The sequence below is a fragment of the Geotrypetes seraphini genome, chromosome 2 (assembly GCF_902459505.1).
Source record: "Geotrypetes seraphini chromosome 2, aGeoSer1.1, whole genome shotgun sequence".
In the NCBI taxonomy this organism is placed as follows: domain Eukaryota; kingdom Metazoa; phylum Chordata; class Amphibia; order Gymnophiona; family Dermophiidae; genus Geotrypetes; species Geotrypetes seraphini.
Window position 1 is genome coordinate 464,099,117 of NC_047085.1, and position 19,092 is coordinate 464,118,208.

A 19,092-nucleotide genomic window follows, 5' to 3' on the forward strand; every position below is an offset into this window, starting at 1 on the left:
GTAGTAGTAATATATCAAAATCCTACCCCTTTCCCTTTCTACCAGCTATATAGCAGAAGTGCTCATGCTTACTTTGTTAAAGAACATGTATAAATTTTAATATTTTATAATGAGAACATAAGAATAGCCTTCTGGGTCAGACCAAAGGTCCATCAAGCCCAGTAGCCTATTCTCACAGTGGCCAATCCAGGTCCCTAGTAGCTGACCAAAGCCCAAAGAGTAGCAACATTCCATAATATCAATCCAGGGCAAGCAGTAGCTTCCCCCACGCCTTTCTTTTTTTTTTTTAATTTATTTATTTATTTATTTATTATTTTCAACTTAAATTTCAAGTATTACACTTGTACAGAAAGCAAGAATAGGATAGATATCAAATACAAAGCAATATAAATCTTAAATTAAACAAATATACTATTTATGCTCAAGTCCACAATTAGGATCCAAGAATTATAGAAAATTGGCGAAATTATCTAAAAAGAAAATTATAAAAGAAACTGAGAACTATAGCACTGAGATAGGGTCACAATATCCTAAGTATAGGGCTCAAAGATTGTTAACATTCAGGCGAGACATTCAGCCACGAAATTTGTCAATTGTGATGGTTCAAAAAACACATATTTAAGAGTACGGTGATATACAATACATTTACACGGATGTCTCAAATAAAAGGTTGCCCCCAAAGATAAAACCCCAGGTTTCAAAAGAAGAAATTCACGGCGGCGCCTTTGCATCTCCCGTGCCAAATCTGGGAACATTTGTATTTTATAACCAAGAAAGCTTTTTTGTCTATTTTTAAAGAAAAGTTTTAACAACCATGTTTTATCAATTGGCAAAGCTAAAGTAATAATCATGGTGGCTGGTGATGCTAAATCCTTCTCAGATGTTTCTAAGATCTGTGATATATTTAGAAGTTCTTGATCTGAAGGTTTTTCTTTTAGTTGTTGATTTTGTTCTTTATCAGGCAAATAATAAACCCGTGAAAATGGTGGTAATGAATCTTCGGGTATCTCTAAGTTCTCTACTAGATATCTCTTAAGCATATCTCTAGGTGTTACTAACTCAAGTCTTTGAAAGTTAATTAACCTTAAATTATTACTACGTGAATTATTCTCAAGCATTTCAGTCTTCTTCCTTAGGCTAATATTGTCTTTAACTAAGGCCTCTTGAATTTGTTTCAATGATACAATTTCTTTTTCTATTTTTTGAAAAGATGAGTTAGAAGTATTCGTTTCTTCTCTTAAATCCTTCAATTCCTTATCATGTTCCTTAATTTTCCCTTCAATTTGTTGAAGTGTAGGAGTAATATTTTTAACAAAACCAGCCATTAAGTCCCAGATAGAGTCTAAAGTCACTTCTGCAGGTTTAATCAATTCAGTTGAAATTTGTGTAAATGTAGAGTTCTCACCATTCTGAAGTCCTTCGGGGGATGTCTTCAGCCCTTCCCCCTCATGTTGAGGTGATATTCCCCCAGATATCTCCATGGGGGCCCTAGAAAAGTGGGCCCCAGCCTCCAAGCTCTCCAGTGAATCCTTACTTGCCTCTGGAGAGGAGAAAACCAATGAATCCGGGGTTTCCCCGCCCCTGGGAGAGCTGGTCGTCTGGGGTTGCGGGGGCGGTGGCCTAACGTCGGGGCTCAGTGTGGTGTCGGGCCCAGGAACATCCACGTTGGTTTCGCCTCCCTATGTTGTCAGCGGGCCGCCATCCGACGTCGCTGCAACCTCCTGCATGCGCCGCAGTAAATCTTGAATATTCCCGAGACCCGGGGCTCCAGGACGCCGCGAGGCAGAAGCGGCACCCCGGCCCCATCTCTTCGGCATCGCGGTAAGTGATTACCGTTAAGGAAATTGAAAAGGCACAATCCTGGGACACGCAGCTCAGCGCGTCCTGTCTCAGATCTCCATCTTGGATCTCCCCCACGCCTTTCAATAACAGACTATGGACTTTTCCTCCAGGAAATTGTCCAAACCCTTCTTAAAACAGCTACGCTATCTGCTCTTACCACAACCTCTGGCAATGCGTTCCAGAACTTAACTATTCTCTGAGTGAAAAAATATTTCCTCCTATTGATTTTAATAGTATTTCCCTATAACTTCGAGTGTCCCCTAGTCTTTGTAATTTTTGATGGAGTGAAAAATCGATCCACTTGTACCTGTTCTACACCACTCAGGATTTTCAAGATTTCAATCATATCTCCCCTTAGCCGTCTCTTCCAAGCTGAAGAGCGCTAAACTTTTTAGTCTTTCCTCATACGAGAGGAGTTCCATCCCCATCTACCATCATCTTGGTCGCTCTCCTTTGAACCTTTTCTAGTGCCGCTATATCTTTTTTGAGATAAGGAGACCAGAATTGAACGCAATAGTTCAGATGAGTTTGCACCATGGAGCGATACAGGGGCATTATAACATTCTTAGTCTTGTTAACCATCCCTTTTTAAAATTAATTCCAAGCATCCTGTTTGCTTTTTTGGTTGACGCCGCCACACATTGGGTGGAAGGTTTCATCGTATTGTCTACGATGATACCAGATCCTTTTCTTGGGCGCTAATCCCCAAGGTCGACCCTAGCATCTAGTAACTGTGATTCGGTTTATTCTTCCCAATGTGCATCACTTTGCATTTGTCCACATTAAATTTCATCTGCCATTTGGACGCCCAGTCTTTCAATTTCCTAAGGTCCGCTTGCAATTTTTCACAATCCACATGCATTTTAACAGCTTTGAACAGTTTAGTGTCATCTGTAGATTTAATCACTCATCGTTCCAATTCCAGATCATTTATAAATAAGATAAATAGTACCTGTCCTAGTACAGACCCCTGCGGCACTCCACTGTTTACTCTCCTCCATTGAGAAAAATGACCATTTAACCCTACCCTCTGTTTTCTATCTGATAACCAATTCAGAATCCACAACTGAACTTTGCCACCTATCCCATGACTCTTTAATTTTCTCAGAAGACTTTCGTGAGGAGCTTTATCAAAGCTTTTTGAAAATCTAGATACACTATATCAATCGGCTCATCTTTATCTCACTTGGCTGAACCCATGCTGGCTCCGTCTCATTTAATCATGTTTGTCTACTTGTTCCACAATTTTATTTTTTTATAATTGTTTCTACCATTTTGCCAAGCACTAAAGTGAGGCTTACGGGTCTGTAATTTCCTGTATCTCCCCTGGAGCCCTTTTTAAAAAATTGGCATAACATTGGCCACCCTCCAATCTTCAGGTACTACAGATGATTTTAGCAACAGGTTACAGATCACTAACAGCAGGTCAGCAATTTCATAATTGAGTTCTTTTAGTGCCCTGGGATGTATACCATCCGGTCCTGGCAATTTATCACTTTTTAACTTGTCGATTTGGCTTAGTACAACTTCCAGATTCACCGAGATTTCTTTTCAGTTACTCCACATCATCACCCTTGAAAACCATTTTCGGTTCAGGTAGATCTCTTACATCTTCTTCTGTAAAGAGCAAAGCAAAGAATTAATTCAGTTTTTTCGCTGTGGCTTTATCCTCCCTGAGTGCCCCTTTTGCTCTTTGATCATCCAACGGTCCCACAGATTCCCTCACAGGTTTTCTGCTTCCGATGTACCTAAAAAAATTGTTATGAGTTTTTGCGTCTTTTGCAAGTTTCTCTTCATATTCTTTCTTAGCTGTCTTTATCAATGCTTTGCATCTAACTTGCCAATGGTTGTGTTTCTTCTTATTTTCTTCATTCGGATCCTTTTTCCATTCTTTAAAGGATGCTTTTTTTTGGCTCTAATAGCCTCTTTCACTACACCTTTTAACCACTCCGGCTCTCATTTCCTCTTCTTTCCACCTTTGCTGATACATGGAAAACATCTGGTCTGGGCTTCCACGATGATATTTTTAAATTACATCCATGCCTGGTTTACAGTCCTAACTTTTGCAACTGATCCTTTTAGCTTCTTTTTAACTATTTTCCTCATTTTATCATAGTTGCCCTTTTGAAAATTAAACGCCCCTACAGTAGATTTCTTTTGCAATGTTACTCCCAGTATCAGCTCAAATTTGATTACGTTATGATCACTGTTTCCCACCGGACCCAACACAGTTAACTCCTGTACTATGTTTTTCATTCCACTAAGGACCAAATCTAAAATAGCACCCCTCTCTTGTCAGTGACTTATGGGGATCATGTCATGAGTCATGGAAGGTGTTATGAAGTTTCAAGTTCAAGTTTTATTGTTTTTAATATACCAACCATCAACATGTATCTGGCCAGTTTACAATGCTAAAATTTAAAATAAAAAGTAAAATAATAATTATATATATATAGGGGAGGAGTGAACATTAAAAAGACGATTGACAAGTACTTACATGAATTTGAGGATAATAAGGGGAAGGAAGGGTCAATAAGTACATTATTAAAAACAAAATTTAAAAGAAAAGGGATGGGGGATATGACATCAGGAATGGGGATCACTTCGTAGAAGCGGTTGAGATGATTTTGCTGGCATTTGGAAAGGAGATATTTAGAGGTTATGGTATGCATCTTGAAATAAGAATGTTTTTAGTTTAGTCTTGAATTTGTCGAGAAGATTTTCATGACGGAGTTGAGGTGGTATGGCGTTCCATAAGGTTGGAGCAACTGCGGTATTTACGCTTCAAAAGTGATTGTGAATCAGTGGAAGACTGCGAATTGGAAGACCATCAATGTCAACCGATGATGATCATGTTGATCAAGCGAGGGTTGAGAAAAATCAGGAGGAAGCGGCCTGCACTGTGGATGAAGCAGTCAAGGTTCTTGCATCACAACAACATGCCAGCTCACGCCACCATCAAAATTCATGAATTTTGCACAAAAAACACGATAACAGTTCTTCCCCAGCCACTTTACTCTCCTGACTTGGCCCCTGCTGACTTCTTGTTTCCTAAAATCCACACTGAAAAGACAGCATTTCGAAGTCATTGAAGACATAAAGCAAAAATTGAGGCAGCAACTTTTGGCAATTCCTGAAGATGCATTTAAGGACTGTTTCCAGAAGTAAAAACAACATTGGGAAAAGTGTATACTTAGGGAAGGGGAGTACTTTGAAGGGGACCCAATGCAATAAGTTCTAAGGTTTCACCAGGTGAAATAACTGAAGAAGAATTGCTGAGAATGCTAGCAGTGTATTAAAGAAGGTCTACCACAGCAAAGCATTGATGAGAACAGAGGTGCAGAGGATTCTTCTAATGGTGTTGCCATTATATACTGGTTGAAATCAGTCAGACATACTAGAAATACAACACAAAAGTGGGCAAAGAGAAAACCAGTCATGGAGAGCTTTGAATTTTTGAATAACAACATGTTAAGATTCTTTATAAAATAATAATGATAAGCTTTAAAATTAGCACAACATTGTATAAAATGACTTGGCCTGATGAAGAGTCATTGAGTCCCTTGAGACTAAGGGGTCCTTTTACGAAGGTGCGCTACCCTTTTAACGCATGCACTGGATTAGCGCGCACTATAGCGCATGCTAGCTGAAAAACTACTGCCTGCTCAAGAGGAGGTGGTAGCGGCTAGCGTGTGTGGGATTTTAGCACGTGCTATTGCATACGTGTCAAGTTGTGCGATCTTATGGGCAGAAAATTTAGAAGGTCATTCACCTAAATAATAAGATTGTTATATTTATGGTATATTTGTTAATAAATATCTGATTGAATAATATACTAATACAGTCAATGACATCTTACACTTGTATACATCCTGATAATTTTAGTTATCTGTACTTTGTTTATCATATCCTCAGCAATTCTGTCTATCTCTACTGTGTTCACCCTATCAAGTTCCTAGTGGGGACTAGCCAGCTATAACCTCTATGTTGCATTATTAGTTCAAGTAGTCTGTGAAGAGGATGGTCTTTATCCCTTTCTTGAACTTTCTGGTGTAATTTTCTAGTTTTAATTCCTTTAGAAGGGAGTTCCAAGTTTCCAAATTTATTGTAAATTTGATTAAACACTTATCAGATACTAAGGGGGTAATAATAATTAAAAAAAAAACGTCTAAAAAGTGTCCTAAGTGGCTACTTGGACGATCAAAAAGCCTGATCGTCCAAGTACCCATAACCAAAGCTGGTTTTTAGACGTATCTAAAACCAACTTAGGCCTTTCCCCTGCCTCTAGACCACATGTGTCAAACACAAGGCCCGCGGGCCAAATCCGGCCCGCCAGGCCTTGCAATGTGGCCCGCACCGCGCTGTCATCACTGCACGCCGCTGCGTTCCATCACAATGACGCGCGGTGACATAGGAGGCTTGTGATCTCGCCAGCCGTACTTGCTATCTATCTCCCCCCATCGACCGCCCCCCCCAAGAACCTCCGACCGCCCCCCCCAGCCGACCCGCGACCCCCCTGGCCGACCCCCACGACACCCCCACCCCCCTTCCCCATACCTTTCTGTAGTTGGCCGGACAGACGGGAGCCAAACCCGCCTGTCCGGCAGGCAGCCAACGACGGAATGAGGCCAGATTGGCCCATCCGTCTCAAAGCTCCACCTACTGGTGGGGCCTAAGGCGCCTGGGCCAATCAGAATAGACCCGGGAGCCTTAGGTCCCACCAGTAGGCGGAGCTTTGAGACGGATGGGCCAATCCGGCCTCATTCCGTCGTTGGCTGCCTGCTGGACAGGCGGGTTTGTCCGGCCAACTATAGAAAGGTACGGGGAAGGGGGGTGGGGTGTCGTGGGGGTCGGCCAGGGGGGTCGGAGGTTCTTGGGGGGGGCGGTCGATGGGGGGAGGGGGGTTTGCGTCGAGGGCAGGAGGGCCTGGGATCCCTCCTGCCCGTAATGTAGTGCGGGGTGGGGGTAGGGGGTCGCCGTGGTCAGGAGGGTTTGGGCTCCCTCCTGGCCGAACAACTAGCGGGGGGGGGTCGCCAGGGCCAGGAGGACTTGGGCTCCCTCCTGGCCCGATATTGTCGGGGAGTTGGGGAATCGGCGGGGCAAGAGGGCTTGGGCTCCTTTTTGCCCCGATCGTGTTGGGGAGTCGGGGGGGCAAGAGGGCTTGAGCTCCCTCTTGCCCCGATCGTGTTGGGAGTCGGGGAGTCGGCGGACCTTCGGGGTGGGGGTGCAGGTGCGTGCGAGCGGTCCTGCTTGGGGTGAATCGGACGTCGGGGGGGGGGGGAACTATGTAAAAAAAATACACAGCAGAAGCTGCCAGTTCCTGGCATAAAGTGTAGGCATAAAAATCGCAACAGAATCTGCTATCTGTATCCAGCCAGGCATTTATTGACTGACTTCTTCATTCTAACGCAGATTTCCAATAAACTACACCTTTTACTGCCAATATTGATCCCAAAATGTCCAGGAAAAGAAAGGTGGACGGTGAAGGCAGACAATTTAATGACAAATGGGAAAATGAATACATGTTTGTGCTTAGTGAGGGCAAACCAGTGTGTATATTGTGTTATGAGACAGTGTCGGTGATGAAAGAGTACAATATACGTCGTCATTTTGACACCAAACATAATGTTAAGTATGGCAAATATACTTTGGAAGAAAAGCATAAAATTGTTAAAGAACTAAAAGGCAAACTACAATCACAGCAGCAAATGTTTACAAAGGCTACAGCGAAAAATGATGCTGCAGTGAAAGCAAGCTTTATAGTGGCTGAAGAAATTGCCCGTACTTCAAGGTGTTTTTCAGAGGGTGCCTTTTTGAAGCAATGCATGCTAAAAGTGTGTGAGAAAGTATGCCCAGACCAGATACAGAGTTTTCAAACTGTCAGTTTGTCAAGAAACACCATTGCAGACAGAGTTCAAGAACTCTCAGGAAATCTATTATCACAGCTGGCCGAACAGGCATGCAGTTATCTCGCTTTTTCACTTGCTATCGATGAAAGCACAGACAACACTGATACAGCGCAGCTGTCCATCTTTATACGTGCTACGAAGACCGACCTCTCTGTCACTGAGGAACTTTTGGATGTAGCTGCCATGCATGGGACGACGACTGGTAGAGATATATTTGAGGCTGTGGAGAAATCTATAAATAATTTTAAATTACCCTGGGAAAAGTTGGTGGGGCTAACTACCGATGGCGCACCTTCAATGTGCGGAGAAAAGAAAGGCTTGGTTGGACTAATGAAGGAAAGAATGCAAAAAAGTCACTGCCACACAATCTTGATTACTTATCATTGCATTATCCACCAAGAGGCTATGTGTGGAAAAGTTCTGGACATGAATGACATAATGACCACAGTCATTAAAACTATTAACTTTATAAGGGCACGTGGCCTGAATCATCGCCAGTTCCAGCAGTTTTTACAGGAGGTGGGTGCAGAGCATGGAGACGTGCCATACCACACAGAAGTAAGATGGCTGAGCAAGAGCGCAGTCCTCAAAAGATTTTTTGAGCTCAGAGAACAAATTGCTCTTTTCATGGAAAGTAAAGGAAAGCCCTTGCCTGAACTGTCGGATCCCGCCTGGCTATGTGATTTTGCTATGATGTGTGACATATGCGAGCATCTCGCCCAACTGAATCTGAAACTGCAGAGACGCAAACAAGTCATCACGAAGATGTCTGACATGATCACAGCATTCCAGCGTAAACTTCAACTATGGAAGTCCCAACTGGAACAGGACAATCTTGCCCACTTTCCCGTTTGTTTGAGTATCTCAACCACTATTTCTGGTACTTTTCCTTGCAGTCGGCTGGCTACCAAAGTTAGCCGTTTACTAAGTGAATTTGAGCGGCGCTTCTCTGACTTTAGAACACAGCACTCAGGCTTTGACATCTTTGCCAATCCTTTTACAGTTGATGTCAACAATGTGCCCCATCACCTTCAGATGGAGATAATCGAGCTTCAATCTGACAGTGGCCTGAAATCAAGGTTTCAGGATGTTGAAATTGAGGACTTCTACCCTCTACTGCCCCCTGACTCAATGCCAGAGCTCCGACTTCATGCTGCCCGTATTCTATCCATGTTCGGGAGCACCTATCTTTGTGAACAGATGTTTTCAATAATGAATCTGAACAAAAACAAGCACAGATCACGCATTACCGATGACAACCTCCATGCTGTTTTGCGGGTTGCTACAGCCCAAGAAATAAAACCGAACATTGACTCATTGATACGGGGAAAACGGTGTCAGACATCTAGCCAGAAAACAAAACAATGAGCATTTTAGGTACATTCCAATATTACTGTTTTGCTTGATACCAATATTACTGTTTTGCTTGATAGCATGTGAGTTGGTTAACAGCACTGTTAAGGAAAAGATTGTTCCACTCATTTTAAATTCACATTTCTGGTTAACATTGTCAGTTTATGACTGTTCAGTAAACCATTCGGCCCGCGATTTAGGCTGGATTTTAGATTTTGGCCCCTTCTCTGATTGAGTTCGACACCCCTGCTCTAGACGCACAGAGAAAAGAGGTGTGTTTAGAGGAGGGGAAAGGGCGGGAGGTGGGCCGACCTACACCTAGGCGTACAACACCTATAACCAAAACAGTTTGGTCGGCACTTAGACCTGTTTGACTTAGACGAAAGAAAACCAGGTCTAGGTGCCGAAAAAGGGGCCGCTGGGCTAATGGCCATTGGCGCCATCAGTTCAGCGGCCCGGCAACCTAACCATCGCGGCAGGAGAGATGCCTCATCTCCCCTACCGCGATGCCATCACTCCTCTACTCGAACTGCCGCGACCCGCGGCAGTTCCGGTAGAGGAGTGATGGCATCGCAGTAGGGGAGAAAAGGCATCTCTCCTGCCACGATGGATCACTCCCCCCCACAAACAAAATCGGGGCAAGAGGGAGCCCAAGCCCTCTTGCCCTGCTGAAGCTGCGACCCCACGACTCAATCGGGGCAAGAGGGAGCCCAAGCCCTCTTGCCCTGCCCTGTTGAAGCCGCGACCCTCCCCCGACTCGATCGGGGCAAGAGGGAGCCCAAGCCCTCTTGCCCTGCTGAAGCCATGACCCCCTGACTCGATCGGAGCAAGAGGGAGCCCAAGCCCTCTTGCCCCGCGGCAGCCGCGACCCCCCTACTCAATCGGGCCAGGAGGGAGCCCAACCCCTCCTGGCCCAGACGACCCCCTACCCCCACCCCCCCCACTACATTACGGGCAGGAGGGATCCCAGGCCCTCCTGCCCTCGACGAACACCCCTCCCCCCAACGTCCGCCCCCCCAGAACCCCCGATCGCCCCCCCAGCCGACCTGCGACCCCCCTGGCCGACCCCACGCACCCCTCACCCCCACCCCCTTCCCCGTACCTTATTTTCGTTGGCCGATCAGACGGGTGCCAAACCCATCCGTCCGGCAGGCAGCCCACAGAAGAATGGGGTCGGATTGGCCCAGCCGTACCAAAGCCCCGCCTACTGGTGGGGCCTAAGGCACCTGGGCCAATCAGAATAGGCCCGGGAGCCTTAGGCCCCTCCTGTGGGCGGGGCCTTAGGCACATGGGCCCAACCCGGGCACCCTCCTGCCTGGATCGTTGTGGGGGAGGGGGGATTCTGTATCCTGTGTTGTTTTTGACAGACACTGATTACAGAATCCAGCTTTTAGGCGAAGGACTGGCTCCTCCTTTGCCTAAAAGCTCTTCTGTTGGACGTTTGGGGCTTAGGCGTTTTTTTCTTTCATTATGGCTAAAAAGTGTAGACGTGCTGTGGGTGTACTTTTAGACGTAGTGGAGATTGGGCGTTTAGGCAGAGGAAGGCCATAATCAAAACATGGATGTTTGTTTTGGTTATGGACACTTTCCCTGCTTCTGGGTTGAACATTTAGGGACTTAGGCCAAAAGGGGACTTAGATGCTTTTTTTGATTATGCCCCTCTAAGCGTTTTACAACAATAAAAAAAGGGTAAGAACAAAATTAAAAACAACAATAATAAACAGACCAATTTTACTCAGACAAACACAAAATAAATGTTCTAAGAACGAGCAGGAAAGGGAGGAGAACTACAATAAATACAGGAAAGAGAACTTATATGGGATGCTTTTGTATTTGATGTCTCTGAAAGAGGGTATTTCTAATAGGTATTCGTGTCTCGAGTGCAGGGAATGTGATGGTAATGCAGTCTGTTTGCTAGATATTATGGTTTCAAGAGATGAATGAATTTGTGTGTCAGCAACAAGATCTTGAATTTCACCCTGCTTTCAATTGGGAGTCAGTTTAACTCTTTCAGTAGCAGGGTGGCATGCGTCTGCCTCGATTTTCCCAGCAGAAATCTTGCTGCTGCATTTTGTACCATTTGAATATACCTGCTCATGTACTTTGGAATTCCCAGCAGGATTGCATTGCAGTAGTCAAAGATTGAGAGTACCAGGGTTATTATTACATTGGACTTTGCTTGATGGGTGAGGTAGGGTTTAAGTCCTCTAACCCAGTAGAGTTTGCCATAAGCATTTTTCACGATGTGTTTGATCTGTAACGTCATGTTTAGGTTTGGGTTCAGCTATACTCCTAGGTTCCTCACCCCTTCCATGGATAATTTTATGGTATTGCCTTTCAGAGTTAGTTGGTATCTCGGGCTATTTCCTCCCTATTTGTTAATTAGAAGTAGTTCTGTTTTATCCTTGTTGGCTACCAGTCCATTTGTTTGGAACCATCTGAAGATTTTCTCTAGGCCTGTCTTGATCCACTGTTTAGTCTTCACATCCTGTTTCTTCAGTGGGATGATCAGTTGGACGTTGTCTATGTAGATGTAGCATTCCCATCCCAGTTTTCTGATGAATTTCCCCAGCATTTGGAGGAAGATATTGAACAGTATGGGTGACACAGCGGATCCCTGTAGTACCCCTATGTCTGTTTCTCTCCAGTTGCATGTGTTCTCCTGTCATTCTACCCTCATGAATCTTTTGGATAGAAAGGACTCTATCTGTGCCATAACTTTTCCTTTGAGGCCCAATTCTATATATCTTGATTTTAGAAGTGTGTGTTAGACTAGGTTGAAGGCTGCTTAGAGGTCCAGGAACCCCAGCAGTATGTCTTCTCCTTTTGCATGGTATTTGAGGACCAAGTCCTGTACTTCTACTAGCATGGTTTCCGTGCTCAGGTGTCTTCTGAACCCTGATTGGGCCTGGTCTAGCTTTGATGAGTTTTCTAGGAAGTCTGATATTTGTTGGCAGGCTAGTTTGTCTATTAGTTTAGATATTCAAGGTTGGTTGGCTACAGGTCTGTAGTTGGATGGATCTTCTAGATCTTTTTCTATACTCTTCAGGATGGCCTTGAGAATGAGCATTTCTATTTAAGTGGAACATGTCCAGACTGTAAAGATTCATTGATAAGGTCCTTGAGGTTTGAGAGTCTTGGGCCTTCAAGATCTCACATCGTGTGTATCGGGCATGTATTGAATGATGGGGGGGGGGGGGGCAGGTTTCACTCTTCTCAGAAGTTTCTTCACCTCGATATCTAACGGGGTTGAATTCTTTCATTGTGTCTCCCGTCTCTTTGTCTATCAATATGTTGTTATTTAAGCCATTGTCTTTCTGTAGTTTCATTGTGTTCTCTGTGAAGAAGTTGCTGAATTCTTTACTAGTTAGGGAACAATTGGTGATTTCTTTCTGTTTTTTTTTCCACAATAAACCATACACTACCTGGTATAGGTTTTTTGTGGAGTTTCCAGCTTCAAAGGTATTTTTTGAGAGGAATTCTCTCTTTTCTTATTTTCTTGATGTAAATTCAATTGACTCTGAGCCAGGTTTTTTTTGGCTTCTTCATCTTCGTCTGATTTCCTCCATTTCCTTTCGAGTTTTCTTTTCTCTCTTTTTAGATTTATAATTTCATCTGAGGGGGTGAACTCCAGTGCCTCATCACATTGGGCTCCTTTTACAAATCTGCGCTAGGGCATTAACGCGCAGAATAGCGCATGCTAAATTGCCATGTGCGCTAGCCGCTACCACCTCCTTTTGAGCAGGCAGTAGATTTTCAGCTAGCGCGCGCTATAATGTGCGCTAATCTGGTGCGTGCGTTAAAACTGCTAGCGCGGCTTTCTTTATAAAAGGAGCCCATAGTCTCACCCATTCTGTAAGGTCTCTGATCTCAGGTTTTATTTTTCTGAGGTGTATCTCCAGTTTGTTTTGAATTTGATGCTATGAATCCTCCCCCTATTTTTGGTCGTCTTCCAGAGGTTTTTGATTGCTTCCTACTTTCTGGTTATCTTATCCTGAAGCGTACTAAATGGTGATCTGTCCATAACACTGTAATAGAAGTGGGATTGCAGTCCCCTATATCCAAGTTTCCAAATTTATTCATTTGTTATACTGACCATCGACATGTATCTGGTTGGTTTACAGCGCTGAACAGTACATCTAATGTGTGTCCTGTAGCATGGAATTTCTCCTTCACTGTTTGGTGTAGCCCTAGACCTTCCAGTTGTTGGACTATTTGTTGGGCTTTTTGGCATGCAGTTGTCATCTACATGTAGTTTAAAGTCACCGCATACCCATGATGAGGAGAATTTTAGGTTGACTTCTGCGATGAGGTTCACAATGTTTTGCCACTCTTCTGTGTCTAGGTCAGGGATGACATATAACACCATTATGCCCATTGTATTTGTGTTTCCTACTCTAAGAAGTAGACAGCCTGCTCCAGTTGACTGAGAGCCGTATTTTCACGCATATAACACGCGCGTTATACACGATTTTACAAACCGAGTATAACCATGCGCGTTATATGTGTGAGCGCATTATACAAATTTTTTTTTTTCAGTGCGATCCGGCATCCCCCCTGCGAACCGGCATCCTCCCCCCCACTCGCGTCACCCACCCTCCCCCGCGATCCTACATCCCCCCCAGCACCGCAAAGACATCGGTCGCTTACCCAATTGGGCACCGGCACCAGCACCAATGCACAGGACGTGCCAGTGCCAGTGCCCGAAGATCCTCCCTCGTTGGGCTGGGCTGGGCTGGGCGGTGCGAGGGAGATCCTCCCTCTTCCCTGTGCCGGGCTGGACTGGGCTTTGAGCATTTCCGCATGCTCAAAGCCTTCTGGTCTCGCTCTCTCCGAGATTCTCAGATGTCTTTGCGGTGCTTGGGGGGATGTAGGATCGCGGGGGAGGGGGGTGACGCGAGCGGGGGGGAGGATGCTGGTTCGCAGGCCAGAAGAGGAAGTAAGCGGGAGTGGCGGGAGGAGGTTATAGCAGCATGCGCGGTATATGCGTGTGTGTGCTATATAAAATTTTTTTTACACAAATGGTTTGGACCCGCGCGCTATACACTTATGCACGTTATATGCGTGAAAATACGGTAGTTTTAATTTGTTGGAATCCCAGGTTAGATTTATGTATTACTGCTACTCTCTTCTTCTCTTACTTATTCTATTTTGGAGCATGATATGGTAGTCTAGTGGGTATGCTTCGCTTATGTTGCCTGTGAGCCAGGATTCTGTTACCACTAGGAAGTCCAGTGTGTGTTCCTCTGTTAAGTCTGTGATCTGAGTTCCCTTCTTATTCATGGAGCTTGTGTTTAGTAGGCCTCCTCTCCATGGGGTATATTGCTTTTGTGCTTGCTGGTTGGTGTGTGTTGGTTGTCTGGTTTTTCTTTTTGTGTATTCCTTTTCGCCAGCCCTCTCCCTGTTAGTGTTGATCTTATTGAGCCCTTTCCAAACCACATTATTCGACTGAGGAGTGAATGGATTTTTAAAAAAATTCCTTTCCTGCTATGTGGATTGGTTGGTTTCTAAGAGTGAGTTTGTGATAGCAGGTGTGATATTGAGTTAAGACTAAATTAGTTAAAAGTCAAGCTTTTACCATACCCTGATTTACCACGAGTCAGCAATGGAAGGTAGCTCAGTACTATAGATTACTGACTCGTGTGAACTACCTTGTGAAAAGGGTTATTCTACTGTCCTGGGCACATCAGTCCACAAAACCACAGCTCAATGCTCCCTAGCCAGAGTTCAACAGGCTGGTCAGATTTCACAGAAAATGTCCTCTGAGGCCCCCTTCCCCCAAATCACAAACCCCTTCCAGAAGCATCCGCCTCCCCCCCAACATAAAGTTCCCTTATGGTGAAGGACTGCTTCCTTTTTTTTGAGATTCCCCCAAGTCAGTGACTCCCTCAAGACAGATGCATCTCCCCAGAAGTGCCTTCCTACCTGGAAGATACCTCAAAAATCTGGTTTAATGGGTCAGAGTCATCATGGATTCAGCCATGGGAAGTCTTTCTTCACCAATTTGCTCCATCCCTTTGAAGGTATGTATAAACATGTGGATAAAGGTGAGCCAGTTAATGTAGTTTATCTAGATTGTCAGAAAGCTTTTGGCAAAGGGCCTCATGAGAGACTCCTTAGAAAATTAGAAATCATGGGATAGGAGGCAATGTTCTGATGTGGATAAGGAACTGGTTATTGGCCAGAAAACAGAGGGCAGGGTTAAATGACCATTTTTCTCAATAGAGGAGGGTAAATAGTAGAGTGCCCTAGGGATCTGTTCTAGGACTGGTAATATTTAACATATGAATAAATGATCTGAAAATCAGAATGATAAGCAGGGGCATAGCCACGGATGAGTCTGAGTGGATATGACCTGCCTAGTTTGGATTCAGGCCTGGTCACCCAATAGCTACAGGCTACCCACAGCGGTTTATATGCAAACCTTTCCTCTGACACATTTGCGTTTTATATGTGTGTGGGGGGTGGGGGGGAGTAAAGAATGTGCAAAAACTATGACTTATAATTATAATGAGTCATTACTACCCATCAACTGCAAATATGGCAGATAAGTACATCAGGGTTGAAACCATGGAAGACTGCGAAGATCTGCAAAGGGACCTAACGACGCTAGAAGAATGGGCCAAAAAATGGCAAATGAACTTTAATGTAGGGAAATGCAAGGTCATGCATGTAGGGAAAAAGAACCCGATGTTCAGCTACAAAATGGGAGGATCATTGCTAGGGGTAAGTAACCTTGAAAGAGACCTGGGAGTGATGGTGGACACGTCTTTAAAGGCGTCGGCACAGTGCGCCACAGCCTCAAGAAAAGCAAACAAAATGTTGGGTATCATTAAGAAGGGTATCACGACCAGGACAAAGGAGGTCATCCTGCCACTGTATCGTGCAATGGTGCGACCGCATCTGGAGTACTGTGTCCAATATTGGTCGCCGTACCTCAAAAAGGACATGGCGGTACTTGAGGGAGTCCAGAGAAGAGCAACTAAACTGATAAGAGGTATGGAAAACCTCTCATATACTGACAGACTGAAAAAGCTGGGGCTGTTTTCCCTGGAAAAGCGGAGACTTAGAGGAGACATGATAGAAACCTTCAAGATCCTGAAGGGTATAGAAAAGGTAGACAGGGACAGATTTTTCAGATTACGGGGAACCACAAGTACAAGGGGGCACTCGGAAAAATTAAAAGGAGACAGGTTTAAAACAAATGCCAGAAGGTTCTTTTTCACCCAGAGGGTGGTGGACACATGGAACGCGCTTCCGGAGGCTGTGATAGGCCGGAGCACGTTACAAGGCTTCAAAGAAGGTTTGGATAGGTTCCTAGAGGATAAAGGAATTGAGGGGTACAGATAAGAGTAGCGGTAGGTTATAGGGATAGTCTGGGACCATTGCTCAGGCAATGGGCCTGATGGGCCGCCGCGGGAGCGGACCGCTGGGCAAGATGGACCTCTGGTCTGCCTCAGCGGAGGCAACTTCTTATGTTCTTATGTTCTTAGTTATTTAAATCTTGAGGTGAAGATTCTGCATTATTGACCATGCTGGCAATATATGGCAGTCTTCTCAAACGTGTGTGTGTGGGCGGAATGCTCCAAATAGTTAATACACAGATTATTGCATTTAAAGTGCCTTAACTTTGGCTGTTAATGCACATTAGTTATGAAACTTTGGCACATTAGTAAATGGGACTTTAAGGGGAGTATTTTTCATAACATCTCTACAGAGGAGTCCGTTCTTTAATCACGGCCTTATATAGCAAGTTATTTCCATGTTTATTCACATAATTATTCTTTTAAATGAAATAGTAATGTATGGTGGTGGGTATTTAAAGGAAATGCCTCAGTGTAGCAAAAATGTAGTATCAGACTCTGACCACCTAATTACAAACCCATGATATCTCATTGCCTATGCACATATATCTGATATTATTGTTGAAGCACATGACCATAAATTGAGGAGGGGATTTTAATGCTTACATTATTAATATGGTATTATCTAATAGCAATGTGCTGTAGTAAAGAATTTAATGCACTTCTTTTTCTTTCCCCCTCCCCCATTTACTGTCTCACAGTGTACTGGGATCTGCTGTAACCTTCCAAGTGCACCCAGGTGTCCAAAATGTGACAACTGCTGATGTCACAAAGGCAGCAGGTAAGAATGATTTATTCAGCCTCTTTTTTTTTTTTTTTTTTTTTTTTAACTATCCTTCCCCGTCCTTCCTTTGCAGCTCAGTGGAGATGTTTGCAAAAATACAAAAAAAAAAAAAAAAAGTAAGAAAGGTGCATTCCCTGGAAGATTGACATTTAATGAAGGAGACAGTTGAAGGGTTAGTGGCACATATGGGAAATTGAAGTGTAGCATCTCCAAGTCAATTAAAACTGCCCATGACTTCATTGTTTGCTGAGGCACTGGATTAAGCAGAGAGGCAAGGGCATGGTCTGGAATAGTGAAGATGACCAGAGTGCTCTGCCTGAGAAAAGAACCTTTAGATGAGATTTGAGGATTTGACATCTGTCACTTAGAAGGAACCCTGGTTGTGAGAAACAGTTGGCGCTGTAGAATCAGACCTTTCCTTTTAGCTCTGACAAGAAGCTTAGATTTGCGTTTCCCCTTGAGTTGCTGTGATACATCCCATGACCCGTAAGCATAAAGATTGTTTATCCACAGATAAATTGTTTCACTGCAAAAAGCCAAGGAATAGCTCGCTCTGTTATTCTAACTCCATTCTAGAAAAAATACTTGCAGCTTGTCATAGTTGCTGTTAATATGGATGTTCGAAAACAGGGGAAATATTTTACCGTTGTTATCGGATTGCTATATAATACCTTGGAGGGCAGATATCTCTTTGTTTTTGGAAGTTGTCCTCCTCCTCCGTAACTCTCTAAGGTTATTGAAATCGGTGACAGGTCAAAAACGCGCAAGACAATTGCGCGCAGACAAAATAGCGCAGACAAATAAGCGCAAAGACAATTGCGCGCAAGACAATTCAGCGCACCGACATTTCAGCGCAAGACAATTGAGAACCATTGAAATCTGTTCCCTACTGTAAAGAAGGCCCCAAAAGAAGACGTTGTGGGCCACCAGAGTTTTAAATGAGATTTATCTCTTTATTCATCTCTAACTTAAGCACTGCAGCGGTATCCCTTATACGACTAGTTCCCAAAACTGCCTTCAAAAACTCGCAGCCAGTCTAATTTCCACAGCACCTTTTGTCATTAGAGGTGTGATACATTTGAATTCATTGAGTGCCAGTTTTTGTTGTTTTTGTCTCATATAAACTCATTTAAGACATGTTGGAAATCTAAAGAAGGAATTTACTTTCGGCTCCGTTCAGGTTGGCCCTTGCGGCATCTATTAATGGTCATTTGAGAATGACACCAGAGGCTCTTCTTCTCACCATTAGTGGCCACCTTTTAACACAACAGGAAAACATGTTGCAAAACATAGGCCCCAACTTAATATCCAGTGCAGAAAATAAACCTTGCTGACCATGATTGTCACTGACCGTGTATGTTTTTTATTAGGGGTTCTTTTACTAAGGCGCGCTAACCGATTTAGCATGCCGTACTAAAAGGACCCATTAGTTTTTATTGCATATTTTTAATCTGTTGAAATATATAAGCCTTTTTTTTTTTTTTTTAAGAAATATGAACAGCTTTATTATTAGTACTATTATAATAATTATTAGAAATGGGAGAACTTGTTTTGCCAGGGTTGACATTGTCAAAATGTGCATGTTCATAGTTAGCAAAACAAAATGTTTGTGAGCTAATGATGAATAGAGGCTAATGTTGGCTTAAAAAGGAGCGTGATAAATCAACAGAGGTCATGAATTTCTTGCCTGTGCTCCAACTGTTACCTCTAATCGACTGCATGAACCTCCAGATTACCCAATATAAGCATCTGCTTTTGGCAGAGTTATAATGAAGTTTATATGGCTGTAGAGAATACAACAAGAGGAATGATAGGAGGTGGACAGTCCATGCATATTTTC

At 43.8% G+C, this 19,092-nt stretch overlaps 1 protein-coding gene across 2 annotated transcripts in view; it reads left to right on the forward strand.

The window, feature by feature from the left end:
• Window positions 1–19,092, forward strand: part of PTPRN2 (protein tyrosine phosphatase receptor type N2) — a 1,585,109-nt gene that overhangs the window by 566,882 nt on the left and 999,135 nt on the right. For both annotated transcript variants that reach the window (XM_033931599.1, XM_033931600.1), the window contains exon 11: window positions 17,170–17,249. In XM_033931599.1, the coding sequence (XP_033787490.1) occupies window positions 17,170–17,249 (80 nt within the window). The remainder of the gene's footprint in view (window positions 1–17,169; window positions 17,250–19,092) is intronic.